This window comes from Arachis ipaensis, chromosome B9, assembly GCF_059453495.1.
Source record: "Arachis ipaensis isolate K30076 ecotype BB chromosome B9, ASM5945349v1, whole genome shotgun sequence".
NCBI lineage: Eukaryota > Viridiplantae > Streptophyta > Magnoliopsida > Fabales > Fabaceae > Arachis > Arachis ipaensis.
Genome location: NC_142444.1, coordinates 100,883,306 through 100,901,196, shown reverse-complemented (window position 1 = coordinate 100,901,196; position 17,891 = coordinate 100,883,306). Strand labels below are relative to the sequence as shown.

The 17,891-nt window shown below is 36.0% G+C and overlaps 1 protein-coding gene across 1 annotated transcript; it reads right to left on the bottom strand.

Moving 5' to 3' along the window:
• Window positions 1-315: 315 nt before the first annotated feature.
• On the bottom strand, window positions 316-8,450 carry LOC107617876 (uncharacterized). Its single transcript, XM_016319752.3, has 20 exons — window positions 6,744-8,450; window positions 6,527-6,571; window positions 6,101-6,182; window positions 5,898-5,966; window positions 5,585-5,755; window positions 5,437-5,502; window positions 4,988-5,056; window positions 4,823-4,891; window positions 4,484-4,758; window positions 3,459-3,595; window positions 3,246-3,340; window positions 3,138-3,176; window positions 2,974-3,033; window positions 2,737-2,838; window positions 2,565-2,616; window positions 2,425-2,480; window positions 1,233-1,297; window positions 1,083-1,134; window positions 824-924; window positions 316-687 (listed from the first exon to the last, which is right to left on the bottom strand). The coding sequence occupies exons 1-19, from the start codon at window positions 7,298-7,300 to the stop codon at window positions 862-864; spliced, it is 2,124 nt and encodes a 707-aa protein (XP_016175238.1). The 5' UTR covers window positions 7,301-8,450; the 3' UTR covers window positions 316-687; window positions 824-861.
• Window positions 8,451-17,891: the final 9,441 nt, after the last annotated feature.

Sequence of the window (17,891 nt, the reverse complement as noted above, 5' to 3'; positions counted from 1 at the left end):
GTAAAAAAAAGGTGGCAGAATCACTAGAATGGTACTGCTGTTATACTACATGACCAAATTATTTTAATAACTAAGTTCAACTCTGCTAATCTAATAGTTTATTGACATAAAAAAAAATAATTGAAGAGAAGCGATACATAAGAAGAAAAAAAAATTAGTTAAACTTGATTACAAAAATAATTTATTCACCTAACATTTCAACCAAACGAGGACAAGAAGAAAGTATTTTCAAGGTAAATACAATTGATAAAATATTTGACGAGAGAGTATAACATAATTAAGGTGTTAAATTCAATGCCAAAACAAACTTGAATATTTAGCAGCTGGAAAATATATATTTCACTAAGTTGAGACTGATTTAGTATCAACTCATTATTATTCAGTTAGCAAAATACAATAACAAAACTATACAAAGCTAATATGCAACAATATAGTAATAATAACAGGTCCAATATGTAGGAGGGAATGGTCACATACTCCTCCAGGGGTTGTGTCCCCATAACCTTGCTCTCACTAATTGTCACAGTTCATAGCACTTAGCAAATATGATACAACAGATGAAGACGAAGCAGCAGCTCATTTACATCACAGAATTTTCAATGAACAAATAATAATGAGATTTAACCTTTGGCAGAATATCATTTCGGCATATTTTTGCGCTTGCCGAGCCTTGGAATGCCACAAAACCTTATTGAACACAAGGAGGGTTAGATCAGAGAAGAAGATATCCAATTCAAAATGCAGTGTTCTCCTCAGCAGAAAGAAAGAATGGAGTTTCAATCATCAATGTATGACTTTATAACTCCCTTGGATGTTAATGTACCTCACTATAAAGATAAATCATAACTTATCTCTCTGCTTTCATGCAACTCCTCTTTTTCCATTTTGTTCTTGACTGTAAAGAGCATTTAACTGTTGTTGCAACTGTCCAAAGCAACAAACAAATCCTTCATTAATTTTACTGAAACCTTTAAGACATCAAGTTCGACCGTTTCAGCTGAAAATATATGCTAGGCATATGCAACGTAGGCATGAACCAAACATGTGTAAAGAAAAACATGCAGGCATAAGGAATAACCTACCTGCTGGTATTTTAACCTTTCAGAATTCAATTCATCGGTCAAATTCATCATCCTGTTATACGAGGAGGAATGGGAAGGAGGGAGATACTTAAGCTTCTTGTTTTCAACAAACGAGTGCTCAGAAAGTATTCGCAAACTGGTTTAACTTACCGTGCTTGAAGTTCTGAAACTTTTAGCAGTAGCAGTTGCTCCCTCTCCGAGGCTGTTGTTTCGATCTATAACCGACTCAAATTTTAGCTCAGAAGGGGGAGAAAAAAACTCATAAAAATAAAAATCATTGGATATCTTATTGCAGAATTATTCCACCAAAAATTAGTACGCTAGAGATGAAAGCTATGAAGCACGGACACTTTGCTTAGTTGTAATGTCAACGGATCAGACCTATTTCGGACACGACACTCACCCGACACTCGTTCGGCACACGTGTCTTCTGTGTCCAATCCTGCCTTAATAAAAAAATAAAAATTGCTTTTCTGGACAAGTTTAGACACACTTAAATACTACCATGTGTCAACGTATCCAAATCTTATTCTTAACTTGTACTCTTGAAATGAATTTAGAAATAGTATATACTATTATTTATTAAAACAAAATTATTCTAAATACTTTATATAATTAAAAAAGACATTAAAATGGTTAAAATATTAATTTATATTTTAATATCAATTTAAAATATTAAAATGTTCTTACAAATTATCTAAAAATACTTTATATTTTATATATATGTCGTGTCCCCGTGTCTTATAAAAATTTAAAATTCATGTGCCCACGTGTCCCATGTCAGTGTCAATGTCCGTGCTTCATATGATGAAAGGTTTAGGTTATTTGCATGAGATAATAAGTTATAGACAACAACAACAATAGTAAGAGATGACTGGTCATTAATATAAGGTGAAAACTCAGGTACAGTCATTTCACGTGAAGTTGACTGCACCTAAGTTTTCACCTTAATATAAAAATGTCGTGCTGATAGGTAGAAATGATTAAGCATGCAGGATCAAGATTCTCTAAAGTGAAAAAATTAGTAAAGTGGTAAAGTGAGAAATTAATCACTCTCAACAATAATAGTAGTAAGACATGACTGGTCATTAATATAAAAATGTCATATGCTGATAGGTAGAAATGATTAAGCACGCAGGATCAAGATTCTCTAAAGTGTGAAAATTAGTATAGTGGTAAAGTGAGAAATTAATCACTCTTAAATTATGATAATGAGACACAGATTTAATGGAAGTTATAAAATTAATGATGATTAACCCTTTACTACTTTACCAACTTCTTCACTTTAGAGGATCTAAATTCAAGCATGCAAGTGACAGTAAATTCAAGGAAAAGTACTCACATTCCCATTGTTCTCTGGAGTGCGAGGTAATGGTGGCAACTTTCCATTCTGAGAAGCTGAAAATTTTAACTGTATTCATTACACGCCATTCAACATCATAGATAACAGAATATTTGTCAAACATAATCCATGAAACCCACCATCAACTGCCTCGGCAGGTTGCAAGCTATTCAAAAGATTCATTATGAGATCCTGAAATTAAACAGCTTCCAATAAGATTATAAATTGAATTGCATTTAAGATGAATCAGTTTCTCAACAGACAAATACAATCACATTATAAACTATTTCTTCAAACCTCAGTTTACCTCACCTGTTGAATAGATGTCTGATGAAAAAGGTTTTGAAGGTGAGGTATAAGAGGTGAGGCAGAAACATTGATATTCGCAGAATCTTTTGATGACTGACCAACTGGCTGAAGAGAAAAAAAAATACATTTAGTTAAAGACAGAAAAGCATGATATACCAAATACAAATACAAAATTTTTTTCTTTTTTACTTGGGTAACCAAATAGAGGGAAAATATGCACAAAATGGAAAATCAACAAACCATTTGTTTGGCATCCGGCATCCAATCACCAACACTGGCAGATTTCCTCAGCGGTGATCCCTACGTGTAATGTAACAGAATATCAGCTCCGGAATAATTAAAAAGATAAATTCGAGCAACTGCATAAACAGATATCTGTCATAATCAAAAGGTTATCCACCAACCTGTGAAGATCTGCGTGAAACTGAACTTACGGGGATATCCTGTTCAACATCATGAAGTCAGTTAAAGTTATAGATAGGGACAACTTAATCTATAAGAAAATAGCATACCTTCACCAGATCTAAATTCTCTCTAGTCACTGAGAATCGTCCTTTGATTTGCACTAGATTAGTCTTAGATTTATCATCCAAAGTATCTCTGTATCCTATCAGCATAATGTTAACAAAGTTAATCCCATGTTTAAAATAAAAAAAATGCCTGAGTTCCCAAAATACCATAACTCCCACCAAACACCCTTGTGGCACACACAATAGTCCAAATACCTCCAGAAGATTTTATTGGAGCTGATAAACTATTTGCTGAAGCTCTGTTTGGAAGCATCAATGGACCACTAAAGTTGGGAGCTCGTCGGGAATCACGACTACTTTTGTCACCTGATGACTGATTTTCACTCTCTAACCTAAAATGTAAGAAAGCATTGAGAATTTTTACGAGAAAACGGTCATGCCCATAATAACAAGAAAATCTCCATCACCAAGAAGCATAAGAAATTGGAAGATGCACACAACATTGGCTTTTCCATTCATTTAAACTTCAAATTACACTTAATACAACGTTATATCTAGACATAGAATCAATGATAAAAGTAAAAGTAGGATTCTCCTCCAAACATGTCCTCTGCCTGTAGTTTACCTAACAGTATTTTTCAGACTAAAAAGCCACAAACTTTTTTACTTTTTGCAGCCTCATTCATTAATAATCTTCATTTCATTCGTTAGACATGATGGTGAATCACCAGATTCTTTACTAAATCACAGAGAGCTAGAAGGATACTACGTTCTACAGGCTGTGTAACATAGGCAATAAATGAAAGAAAAAGCAAGATTGAAGAGTGTGTTTCCATCAACAAGTGTTAAATGCAATGGAAAGTAATGATCCTCTCAACAGATAAAAATAGAGCCTAGAGTTAGCTGTTATTACCTCCAATCAGCAAAAACGAAGAATTAAAGGCAAGTATAACTATGAGAAACCTAACCTCAACTTTTATATTATGCCATCATGCTAGTTATTTCAAAATGCTGATAAGGGTTATACTGAAATTGTACAATAATAACTAACACTTTATCACTTTATCAGCTGCTGTGTTCCCTCATTAATCATCCAAACATGAAAAAGTTTATCAATCCATCCCTTGCCTTCCATTTTATCCCATTATTTTCCCTCCATTTCATTCCCTCTAAAACTTCTACTATAGGCTAATATAAGGGAAAGGTAAGATCTAATATAAAAATACTATGGGGAAGAAACGAATATATAATATAATATATACTATGAAAATGCATTGTACCTTTCAAATGTAGACCCTCTATCAGGTAAAGAATGACCAAGAACTGTGCCTGGCACCAGTGGCCCACTCTGGGTTTTACGAATCCTCGTTGATTGAATTTTGGTCTTGCTCAATCCTGTATCCTTATCTAGGGTAGAAGGTGATGCCTCGGCAACCAATCCATTTCTCTTCTCACTTTGTGGTGTGTGATGATAAACACCTACTTCTAGTCCAAACTCATCTTCTTGTGAGTTTTCTGAATTCTTGTCCACATTAAGCTGAAAATCAGTTGTATCCTGCAATGGCAAATAAAATATCAAAGAATTATTTTTATGGATAATTTAAAATAGTTGAACCAACCTTGTACTCGCTAACACTTTTGGGTTCATCTTCTTCCCTCATCTCGGCAAAACCATCATTGTTCTCTACCTAGTAAAATTGGAAGCCAGCACTTCAAAGTCAAATCAAACAAAGGGAAAGAAAAAAAAATAGTCAAGCAAATTAACATCTGAAACATGGTAATACCGATGAAGCCTGAGCTTTCAAATCATCAAGATCAAAGTTCCATGCACTAACTCCTCGCTTATATTCACTCTGCAAAATAAGATTGGACGATTATATTTTAGCAGTAATAGAAGCAATAATATATTTTACAATGTTAACTTAAGCTTTTAAATGTTAAAATCAAAACAGAGAAGTGATTCTCATTTCTACTTTTGTCACTTCAAAACCCCCCTTTCGGGATCAAAAGACCGATTGCATAAATCATCTCCAAGGAAACAGATGAAGGAAAAAAAAAGATAATTGAATAACGGGGAATGAGAGGAGATGCAGAAAAGTTCCTGCCAAAGGGTTACAGTCTAGAAAGCATAACCATGCTACCATAGTGTCATATCCACATTCCATACTATTGTACCAAAATTTGCATGTGACAACTTAATTACATATTTACATATTTTGAAAATCAGACTTACCTGAGATATTGCTTCTTGCTCTGCAGAAGGCATTCTCTTTAGTGCTAGTTGAGCAGCATCTTTAAGCTGTAAGGTTTTTGCAAAGTCAAGCAAAAGCAGAAAGACAAGAAAAAAACGAGCTGTTAGCAAAGCACATGTGAAATCAAACCTGCAGAGCTTTTACGCGATTCCAAAGTGGAGGTAAGTCGGCAAACAATTTCTTTACAGAAAGCTCAGGAGGCTTGGCTTGCTTGAAGAAAGAATGTTTCAGTAACTTCTCCACCGTCGGTCTCTTTGTCGGATCTTTTACCAAGCACATAGCAACCATTTCCTTAAAAGACTGATCACGACTGGAAATTCTTAATTAGACTACTGCTACTACTATCAATAGCATTTTGATAATAAGAAATAAAAATATCATAACAGGCTATATAGCCTTGATACGTGAAACGAATAAAACCAGGCAGAAAGAACACGAATACCTTAGAGAACTTCCTATCCCGATCATAATCAAGGCCCGGAGGGGCATTCTGTATGGTCATTAGAAGCACCTATTTACAAAACAAACGCCAAGTCATTCTCTGATTCCTATGTTATAAATTACACAATGCGAGATCTTGAAATAGGTCCATTTTTAATACATTTCCAGGCGTCTCAAGTCTCAACTCAGACAAATTACAAATACCTTCATGGGAGGATATTTCGAGAAAGGTGCATGACCATGAGCCAGCTCAAGCGCCGTAATCCCAAAAGACCAAATATCAGCCCTGTCAAACATTCCATTCACACGTTTTAAAAGGGGAAAAGATCTTGCAAAGCTTGAAGGCATGTAAGGATAGGTTTAGTAGTGCTCTAACTTATGAAAGAATGAACAAATCTTTTCTATTCGGTAAATAAAAAATTGTGCGTTTTCGCTTCTGGCTTTTAGATGCCAAAGTATGCTCATCATGAACAGCCGCAACAATGCCAAGCCAAGCCAAAGCCAAATTCTTGGCAGTTCAACCACCTTTTCCCACAATTATCCACAAACAGCACAACAAGAATCAAAAGGAGGGAAGGGGGATAAAAATTGTACGATGATGATCAATGATTAATTATTAAAGATACTCACTTGAAATTATAACCAGTTCCAGGCTGCAGCACCTCCGGTGCCATCCTACAAAGATAAACACATACCTATCAATCTCATATCTATATACTCTGAGTAATAATACAGCACCCTAAACACCATCCTAATAACCAGTTGAAATCTTGAAAAGCAATCAATTCTTCCCTAGCTTAAATAAATGAAACAATTAAAAACAGAAAATAGAATTGAGAAATCAAACCAGCAAGGAGTTCCAACAAAAGTGTTCCTGGACCGCTGCCTATCGCCGGCATCAAACATGCAAGCAGAAACACCGAAATCAGCAAGTTTGATATCGCCATTGGAATCCAAAAGTATATTCCCAGCCTTAACATCGCGGTGGATGTGGCCATGGCGGTGGAGGTAGTCAAGAGCCTTGAGTGTCTCCTTGAGTACGGATCCAATGGCATCTTCTTCGAAGCCGTCGGGGTATGCGACCTTCATGAGGTGTAGGCAGGAGCCTTGGTCCATAAACGGCATAACCACCCAGAGACTCCGGTCGACGACGAAGGAGCAGAAGGCGCGGACGACGTTGGGGTGATCGATGAGGCTCATGGTCTGAGCCTCTCGCCGTATGTCGTCGAAGTTGCTGTTGCATCGGTCCAGATCCAGGACCTTCACGGCGACTTGCTCGTTCGAGGGGATGTGAACGGCGTGGTAGACGGTTGCGCTGGCGCCGAATCCGACTTCTTCCAGAAGCTTGTAGTCCCGCGGGTTCGCCGAGAAGCTTCTAGAATAATAGGAAGAAGAAGAGGTCATGTTCGTTTTGTTATTGTTGGTGATGGATGGATGAATGAAATTAGAGAGGAAGAGAGGGGATCTGCTTAGGTTGGTCAGACTGTGGGTTGAGCAGTGTTGACCTGCATCTCGATGAAGATTATTGGAACTCGGAAGAAAGAGAATTGACTTTTGTGGTGTGTTTGGGAGTTTGATATGATTCTTTGTTGCAAGAATGGGTTGGTGCTTGTTCCTGCGATTTAGGGAGCTGTGTGGGAGAGAGAGGGAGAGGAGAGAGGGTGTGTCTGGTGGTGTGCCGGCCTAGGAGAGGGAGAAGAGAGAGAGGAAGTACAACACACGCTCTCATACTATCGACTGGTCTTCTCTAGCTGCTGACGTGTCCCATGTTCCTGCTTTGGGCTTCATCTTGTCCCTCCATGTACTTGTACTGTTCGTTTCACTTCGCACCGGTTCGCTTTCCCTGCCCTCTTCACTTCTGAGTTCTCACTTCTCTCCTCTCCTCTCCGGATTTTTTTTTAAAATAAATAAAAAAAATTATATTTACACTTCTAAATTTTATAAGCGTGGAATCAAATAAGGAAATAATAACGCTTGCTATCATGAGTGAAGGTGTGAGCCGGAGCGAGGGTTCCAGGGCGAAACACAAGAAGATAGATGGTATTGCGGGCGGAAGTGATAAAGGAAAGAGTGGGGTTAGGTTTGCATTAGGAGATTTGGAGAAATTTTTTCATGAAGAAAGTTCAAAGTCGATTAGGGTCTTTTTTAGAGACAAAGTTATGAGTACAAAGACGATTAAAATTTTTGAACTGAGAGGAAGATTTGGCAGACGTGACAAAAAATAAGATAATTCTGTGCTATCTAGTGTTACCTTTATTAAGAAAGTGAAGAGTAGTCTGCAGAATTCTATAAAGTGATTTGACGGATTAAGAGTGGTTTTGAATTATTAGACGTGAGGTCAGATATTTCTTGGTGAAATTCGACTCTTTTGAGAATCGAGACAAAGTCATGCTAGGGTCCTTGGTTGATCGAAGGACATTATGTGGCGGTAAAATCATGGGACGGAGAATTTTGTCTTTGTGAATAATCCTTTGATTTATCTTTGGTATGGATTAGAGTTTCAAGCCTTTTGATTTAGTGTTACTAGAAACAAGCAATGCTTCGTATCGTGGCCGCAATAGGAAATCTGATTAAAGTTGATTTGGCTACCAAAATGGCAGAGAGAGGAAGATATGTCTGTACTTGTGTCCAGATTAATTTGGACTTACTAGTAGTTAAGAAGATCATTGTGAAGTACGAAAGTCTAAATTTAATATGTGAGTCATGTGTAAAGTTTGGCCATGATATGATGGCGTGCAAGGCAAAGAGTAGAAAGGTGACGGAGGTTGGCATGACTAATGTCGACACGGAACAAACTGTTCCACAGCAGCCGACAAGTTCAAATTTAAAAAAATCGGGGCATGTTGAAAAAGAAAATTTTTAATTTGGCAAAAATCTTGGAAGAGAACACGTAACTAAAGCTACCCCGATACTTGAGACAAATGTTATGCATGATAATAATGTGGAAACTTCACAAGCAGAAAAGATGTATGGTTGGACATAAATGTTACGTAAAGGTAAATTTCATGTGGGTCTAAAGCCCAAAAAGCAAGCCCAATCTAAGGGACCCTTCTTTCCATCATCATGATCTCATTCCAAGCCCAAATCCCAACACTCTCGTGTGGATGTGTCCAAGAGCAAGGGAACTAGGGGTTTTCATAAAAGGAAATAAGAGAATATGATCCAAGGCCAACTGAGCAATCAAAAATAGGGAGAGGTTGCAAACCATTCCTATCGCGAGCGACAAAGACCACTTTCCTTACAAAATTCACCAGTAGAGAAAGATGGCAGAGAAACGGTGGCTACAATGTCAGAGGCCAGAAAGCGGTGGTTGTGGATGGCCAAGAGAAGGAAACTTTACATGAAAAGCCCAGATTATCAACATGTCCGCCGTTTTAGGAACCCTGTTTAGTTCTTCTTTCTTTTGGAGTTGATTTTTATGGATAGTCTTAATATCATTATTTGAAACATTACGGGTGCATCTAATAAGATAGTTCGGGTGCATTGTAGAGAATTAGTAAGAAAATTTTCTCATACTTTCTTTATTATCGTTAAAATTCATTCTCCTTTTCATAATCTGAAGTTCTTTTGGGAGCATCTTGGATATTCTCCAGTTGGTATAGTGGAGGCTGTGGGTCCCAAGGGAGAGATTTGGTTTCTTTCTTTCTTGTCGAGAACTTGCTGTACCGTAATTGATGTCTTTAATCAGTGTTTAAGTTCAGTTGAAAAATTTGTTTTGGCGGTGTAGTAGAATTTATAGAAGTCCTCAATTTCAAAATAGAGTTATTCTTTGGGATCACTTTATCATGCAGTCTTTAGCATATCAGGGGCCTGGCTTTTGCTTGGAGATTTTAACGAAGTTCTTTTTTTCCATGAGATTAAAGGGGGCCAATTCTCTAGCCAAAGAAGTTAATAGATTTGTAACCACGTTGGGTGATTACGGATTATTTGATCTTAAGATGATTGGGAGGAGATTCTCATGGTATCGTCAAATTCAGAATTATATAGAAGTAGCAAAGAAGCTGGATAGAGTTGTCATAAATCATGATTGACTATTGTTGTTCCGGAGGCTTACTCTGGGATTCTGAATAGGTTTCATTTTGACCACTATTTGATTCTTGTGTGTTGCGAAGGTCGCCTTCAGCCTAAACGTGATAGGCCCTTCAGGTTTTGGCCGTTTGGTTCACTCACCGTGAGTACAATGTGATGATTTTATCTTAGCATAAAGGTAAAAATGGAATCCGTAATAAGTTAAACGAGGTACAGAGGAGTTCTTTAGATTTTAATTGGTTTAATTAATCTGCAAGTCCCTATAATTTTACCAAATTTTCAATTAGGTCCTTATATTTTTTTTCTTTTCAATTGAGTCTTTATATCGTATAATTTTTTTCAATTTAGTCCCTGTTAACATTAAACGTTAAAAAATGTTAGTGAATTATGAATTTAATTATATATTCTTATTTTCTACTTATAATAAATTCATATGAACAGAGATTTTTCTCTTCTCATTTTTTCTCTTGACTTCAATGCTGAAGTTACATATGGATAGATATTTTCCTAGTAGAGCCATTACTGTAATTTCAATACCATTCACAATCCACCAAGTTATAGAAGAAAGCCAGCCACCATACCCAATGCATATAAAGCTATGAACTATGTAGAGTGTAACCGAAAAATCGAAGTATTTCTTTGCCCGTTCAATCACATAAAGCATATACACTGTGCTTAAAAACCAACCTTTGAGCAACTAAAGAGTTCAATTCACAACCCTAAAGTACACAAAACCCAAAACAACTTAATAATCAAAATTAAGTAGATTAAAATATGTGTCTGAAATGGAGGTGAGGATAAAAGAGGCAATGACACACCAACCAGTGAAGGTAGAGGTAATGATTGTAATTAAATCGAAGAAATAAACGAGGATCATTCTTGAGACGTGAGTTCCAATGAGTATGGCCAAGAAGAAGCTAAGAGTGACATAGTACAAGCATTGAAAGTATACAATCTGAGCAAGGATGAGCCCAGGGTCCCATACCACTACACCATAGAATATTATTACTGAACTCCAAACCCTGACTTCCTCCAAACAGAAAAAAAAATTTCCCAATTGAAGACACCCCAATAATATCCCTGAACTATTATTACATTGCACTAACATTCACCATCTCCAATTCTACTAATATGAACAAAAAGGAATAAAATTTAGAAAATCCAGCTATCTGGGTAGCAACTTTCGAGCTCAAACCTCCACGTCATGGGCACTTATATTAGATTGGAAATACAGGCGTTGGGTGCAGTGATGGAAGACGAGCAAAATATAAAGTAGAGGATGACGAGCACGCGAAGGATGCTGAACGAAAGAGACACGGCGAGACAAGACCATGCGGTGGATCCGAAGGGGGCTTAGGGAAGAACTTAAGCTCGGATTTTTTTGGGAACGTGGGATAAAATGACAAGGGTTCTTTTGGAATTTTTGAAATATGGAGGCGTTTTCAATTAGGTCTCCTACCCTAATTGTGAGAATATTCATTTTTTTTAACAGAATATTCTATTATTTTAAATACTTTTGTTATAGTAGAGACTAAATTGAAAAAAATTATATGGTATAAGGACCTAATTTAAAAGAAAAAAAGTATAAGAACGTAATTGAAAATTTGGTAAAACTATAAGGATCTGCAGAGTAATTAAACCATTTTAATTCTAAGGTGTTTGGAAATATTTTTGCACGAAAAAGTGAACTGGAGAGACAAATCAATCATATTCAAAAGCGGCTAGAAATGGTGGATATTTTGGCTTTTAGATTAAAAGAACAAGAATTGCGTGAAGATTACAACAACATTTTATTGCAAGAAGAACTTTGTGGTTTCAAAAATCAAAAGAGCAATGGGTGAGATTTAGTGATAGGAACACAAAGTTTTTCCATCTCCAAACCCTAGTGTGCAAAAAGAAAAAAAAATTAAAGGGCTTTTCCTTAATGATGGAGTGTGGAAAAATGACACAGAGCTACTTAGCCGGAAAGTAGAGAAAATTTACAAATGTTTGTTTTTTCAATGGAAGATATTGACCTGGACAGTTTTAGTAATGTTCCTACACCTATTCTTAATGTTCAAACTTATAATAGTCTTACTGCACTTGTCTCTCGCGAGGAAGCGAAGGCAACTGTTTTTAGTATGCACTCCTTTAAATCTCCGAGACCTAATGGCTTTCAACCATTTTGCTTCAAAGAGTATTGGGAGACTGTTAGTATCGATGTTTGCAACATGGTTCAGTAGGCTTTCTTGGACAGTTCTATAAGTTCTAATATTATGGAGACTTTAATTGTCCTTATTCCTAAGGTGGAAACGGCATCTACTATGAAGGATTTTCGGCCCATCAGTCTTTGTAATGTGGTGTATAAAATTATCATAAAGGTTTTTGTCAATAGGCTTCGCCCCTTCCTTGCTGACATTATTGGGCCACTCTAAGGAGAGTTTATTCCAGGAAGAAGGATGCTAGATAACATCATCATTACGCAAGAATTCCTGCATTTTATGAAACACACCAAGTTAAAGAAAGGTACCCTAGATTTTAAAGTAGATTTAGAGAAGGCATATGATAAGGTTGATTGGATATTTTTAGAACAAACGCTTATTTGTTTTGGGTTTTCTTGCTCAATAGTTCAACTGATCATGAATTGTATGACAACTTTTTCTTTGTCTATTCTATATAATGGAAGTAGATTGGATAATTTTCTCCAAAACATGGACTTAGGCAGGCTGATCCAATATCATCATACCTCTTTATGCTTTGCATGGAGTGTTTGGCCTGTTACATTAATTACCAAAATGAGAAGGGTGAGTGGGATCCAATGGCAGTTTCGAGTGAGACCTAGAATTTCACACTTAATGTTTGTTGGCGACTTACTTCTCTTTTGTAAAGTAAGAAAGAGCCAAGTGTATAATGTAATAGAGGTTATTAATAATGTTTGAAAGGGCTTAGGGATGAGAATTAATGTTGACAAATCAAAGGCATTGTGTTCTAAGAATATTTTTGCGAGAAGACGGGATATTTTCATGGGTGTGTCTTCTATTCGGTTTGTTCAGAACTTAGGAAAGTATCTTGGGGCTAATCTTGGCCACTCTCAGGTAACTAGAGCCCCATTCCATGATGTTCTTGACAAAATTCAAGAAAGATTAGCTAGCTGAAAGGGCAGATTGCTTAATAGGGCAGGAAGACTTTGCTTAATCAATTCAGTGGTTACTTCCATTCCTAACTATTGGATGCAGATCTCTCTTTTTCAAAGGTAGTAACTGATAAAATTTTTTCCGTGATGAGAAACTTTTTTTGGAAAGTCCAAGCAAAGAATAGAGGCATGAATCTTACAAGTTGGAAGGCTTTGGTTACTTCCAAAAAATTTGGTGGACTAAGCATTAGAAATCATTTATGCACAAACATCTCCTTGTTTGGTGGTGTGGCAATCTCTTAAACAACCTGAGAAATTATGGGTTAGAGTGCTGGCAGCTAAGCACCTTCCTCTTCATAGTGATCGATGTTGTTTTACTCCTAGGGCTCTCATGTGTGGAACAGTTTGTGCATAGCTTTTGGTTGGTTGAAAGAGGGCTTTTAGGTGGTGTATTGGCTGGCTTGATCATAGTTTCAGGTTTGGTAATTAGAGAAAAGAAGAGAATCTAGTAAATGAGATGAATTACGTTCATATAACTGATACTGAGCTTTGCATTTCATATAACGCAGTAGTTCTTCTACCTCACGTGCAGTCCCAACATGTTGTGCAGCAGGACCTAGTCAGGTGAGAAGAACTGAATCCCCCAATAAGAATTCGATTTTCTCTCCAAATGGTCAAACCTGAAGCTGATTTATTTTCCAAATAATCTGAGTCAGACAACCAGTGGGTCCAATCAAGTTCTGATAGTGATAGCAATGATGATACAGAGTTTGTCCCAGAAACTCAACTATCATCTTTAATTTCCTGATGAGCGGATAATTTATACGCTTTTTGGCATTGTTTTTGGTATGTTTTTAGTAGGATCTAGTTACTTTTAGGGATGTTTTTATTAGTTTTTATGTTAAATTCATATTTCTGGACTTTACTATGAGTTTGTGTATTTTTCTGTAATTTCAGGTATTTTCTGGCTGAAATTGAGGGACTTGAGCAAAAATCAGATTCAGAGGTTGAAGAAGGACTGCTGATGCTGTTGGATTCTGACCTTACTGCACTCAAAGTGGATTTTCTGGAGCCATAGAACTCAAAATGATGCGTTTCTAATTGCGTTGGAAAGTAGACATCCAGGGCTTTCCAGCAATATATAATAGTCCATACTTTGGCCGAGTTTAGATGACGCAAAAGGGCGTTGAACGCCAGTTCTACGCTGCAGTCTGGAGTTAAACGCCAGAAACACATCACGAACCAGAGTTGAATGCCAAAAACACGTTACAACTTGGTGTTCAACTCCAAAAGAAGCCTCTGCACGTGTAAACTTCAAGCTCATTCCAAGCACACACCAAGTGGGCCCCGGAAGTGGATTTATGCATCAATTACTTACTTCTGTAAACCCTAGTAACTAGTTTAGTATAAATAGGACTTTTTACTATTGTATTTTCATCTTCGGACATCTTTGGATTATCTTTTGATCTATTGATCACGTTTGGGGGCTGGCCATTCGACCATGCCTGAACCTTTCACTTATGTATTTTTCAACGGTAGAGTTTCTGCACTCCATAGATTAAGGTGTGGAGCTCTACTATTCCTCATGATTTAATGTAAAGTACTACTGTTTTTCTATTCAATTCAACTTATTCCGCTTCTAAGATATCCATTCGCACCCAAGAACATGATGAATGTGATGATTATGTGACGCTCAACATCATTCTTACTTATGAACCGTGCCTGACAAACACTTCCGTTCTACATGCAAACAAGCTAGAATGAGTATCTCTTAGATATCTAATACAGGGGACCGAGTCCGAGATATTAGAATCTTCGTGGTATAAGTTAGAACCCATGGATGGCCATTCTTGAGATCTGGAAAGTCTAAACCTTGTCTGTGGTATTCCGAGTAGGATCTGGGAAGGGATGGCTGTGACGAACTTCAAACTCGCGAGTGCTGGGCGTAGTGACAGACGCAAAAGGAGGGTGAACCCTACTCTAGTATGATCGAGAACCTCCAAATGATTAGCCGTGCCGTGACAGAGCATTTGGACCTTTTTCACAGAGAGGATGGGATGTAGCCATTGACAACGGTGATGCCCTATATAAAGCTTGCCATGGAAAGGAGTAGGAAGGATTGGATGAAGATAGCAGGAAAGCAGAGGTTCAGAGGAACGAAAGCATCTCTATACGCTTATCTGAAATTCTCACCAATGAATTACATAAGTATTTCTATCTTTATTTTCTGTTTATTTATTATTATTATTCGAAAACTCCATAACCATTTGATATCCGCCTGACTGAGATTTACAAGATGACCATAGCTTGCTTCATACCAACAATCTCCGTGGGATCGACCCTTACTCACGTAAGGTTTTATTACTTGGACGACCCAGTGCACTTGCTGGTTAGTTGTATCGAAGTTGTGACAACTTATGAATTAAGATTAGAGCACCAAGTTTTTGGAGCCATTACGAGGGATCACAATTTCGTGCACCAAGTTTTTGGCGCCGTTGCTGGGGATTGTTCGAGTTTGGACAACTGACGGTTCATCTTGTTGCTCAAATTAGGTAACTTTATTTTAATTTTAACCTTTTTTTTTATTATTCCTATTTTCGAAAAAAATAAAAAAAAATTATTTTCAAAAATACATTTTTCTTCAGAATTTTTAAGAATGAATTCTAGTGTTTCATGAAGCATGTAGATGCCTGGCTGGCTGTAGAGCCACGTCTAAATTCATTTGGAATGAGGCTCCCAAGTCATCATTACAAGAGCAAGCTAGTTGTTGCTAATCAAATTTGTTATTGTATGACTGATTTGTATCTTCTAAAGCTTGGCTGGCTATTAAGCCATGTCTAACCCTCAGATTGGAGCTTTAGACTAAAGAGCACAAGATTCCTGGAATTCATATTAAAACTTTTGAAATCTTTATTTTTCTTCTTCAAATAATTTTCAAAAAAATAAAAATATACAAAAATAAAAAAAATTTATAAAATCATAAAATCAAAAATATTTTGTGTTTCTTGTTTGAGTCTTGAGTCAATTTTTAAGTTTGGTGTCAATTGCATTTTTGGAAATTTCATGCATTCATAGTGTTCTTCATGATCTTCAAGTTGTTCTTGGCCAGTCTTCTTGTTTGATCTTCATATTTTTGTGTTGTGTCTTTTTTTGTTTTTCATATGCATTCTTGCATTCATAGTGTCTATACATGAAAAATTTCTAAGTTTGGTGTCTTGCATGTTTTCTTTTCTTGAAAATTTTTCAAAAATAAGTTCTTGATGTTCATCTTGACATTCATAGTGTTCTTGGTGTTCATCTTGACATTCATAGTGTTCTTGCATGCATCACATGTTTAGATCCAAAATTTTCATGCATTGCATCATTTTTCTTGTTTTTCTCTTTCATCATTAAAAATTCAAAAATAAAAAAAAATATATTTCCTTTTTTCTCTCATAAATTTCGAAAATTTGGATTGACTTTTTCAAAAATTTTTAAAATTCAATTGTTTCTTATGAGTCAAATCAAATTTTCAATTTCAAAATCTTATCTTTTTCAAAATCTTTTTCAAAAATCAAATCTTTTTCATTTTTCTTATTTATTTTCAAAAATTTTAAAAATATTTTTCAAAAATCTTTTTCTTAATTTTATATCATATTTTCGAAAATATCATCAACAATTAATATTTTGGTTCAAAAATTTCAAGTTTGTTACTTACTTGTTAAGAAAGATTCAAACTTTAAGTTCTAGAATCATATCTTGTGATTTCTTGTGAATCAAGTCATTAATTGTGATTTTAAAAATTAAATCTTTTTCAAAACTAATTTCAATCATATCTTTTCAAAAATATCTTTTTATCTTATCTTTTTAAATATCTTTTCTAACTTCTTATCTTCTTATCTTTTCAAAATTGATTTTCAAATCTTTTTCAACTAACTAATTGACTTTTTGTTTGTTTCTTATCTTTTTCAAAACTACCTAACTAACTATCCCTCTCTAATTTTCGAAAATACCTCTCTCTTTTTCAAAAATTCTTTTTAATCAATTAATTGTTTCAATTTTTAATTTTAATTTTAATTTTATCTTAATTTTCGAAAATCATTAACTCTTTTTCAAAATTAATTTTCGAAATTTCCTCTCCCTCATCTTCTTCTATTTATTTAATTACTTACTAACACTTCTCTTCATCTCATATCTCTGCTCTCCTCACCCTTGTGTTTGGATTCTCCTCCCTTCTCTTTCCTTACATTACATTCTTTTCTTCTTCTACTCACACAAAGGAATCTCTATACTGTGACATAGAGGATTCCATATTTTCTTTGTTATTCCCTTCTTTGTCATATGAGCAGGAGCAAGGACAAGAACATTCTTGTTGAAGCAGATCCTGAACCTGAAAGTACTCTGAAAAGAAAACTAAGAGAAGCTAAAATACAACAATCCAGAGACAACCTTACAGGAATTTTCGAACAGGAAGAGGAAATGGCAGCCGAAAATAATAATAATGCAAGGAGGATGCTTGGTGACTTTACTGCACCTAATTCCAATTTACATGGAAGAAGCATCTCCATCCCTACCATTGGAGCAAACAATTTTGAGCTTAAACCTCAATTAGTTTCTCTGATGCAACAAAACTACAAGTTTCATGGACTTCCATCTGAAGATCCCTTTCAGTTCTTAACTGAATTCTTGCAGATATGTGACACTGTTAAGACTAATGGAGTAGATCCTGAAGTCTACAGGCTTATGCTTTTCCCGTTTGCTGTAAGAGACAGAGCTAAAATATGGTTGGACTCTCAACCTAAGGATAGCCTGAACTCTTGGGATAAGCTGGTCAAGGCTTTCTTAGCCAAGTTCTTTCCTCCTCAAAAGCTGAGT

Excerpts from the sequence above, each read along its gene's own strand:
- LOC107617876 (XM_016319752.3), bottom strand. The coding sequence starts at position 7,300 with ATGACCTCTTCTTCTTCCTATTATTCTAGAAGCTTCTCGGCGAACCCG. Across the intron at positions 6,183-6,526 it reads GGAACTGGTTATAATTTCAA|GGCTGATATTTGGTCTTTTG; the intron begins GTGAGTATCTTT and ends AATGTTTGACAG. Across the intron at positions 1,135-1,232 it reads GTTTCAGAACTTCAAGCACG|GATGATGAATTTGACCGATG; the intron begins GTAAGTTAAACC and ends CTCGTATAACAG.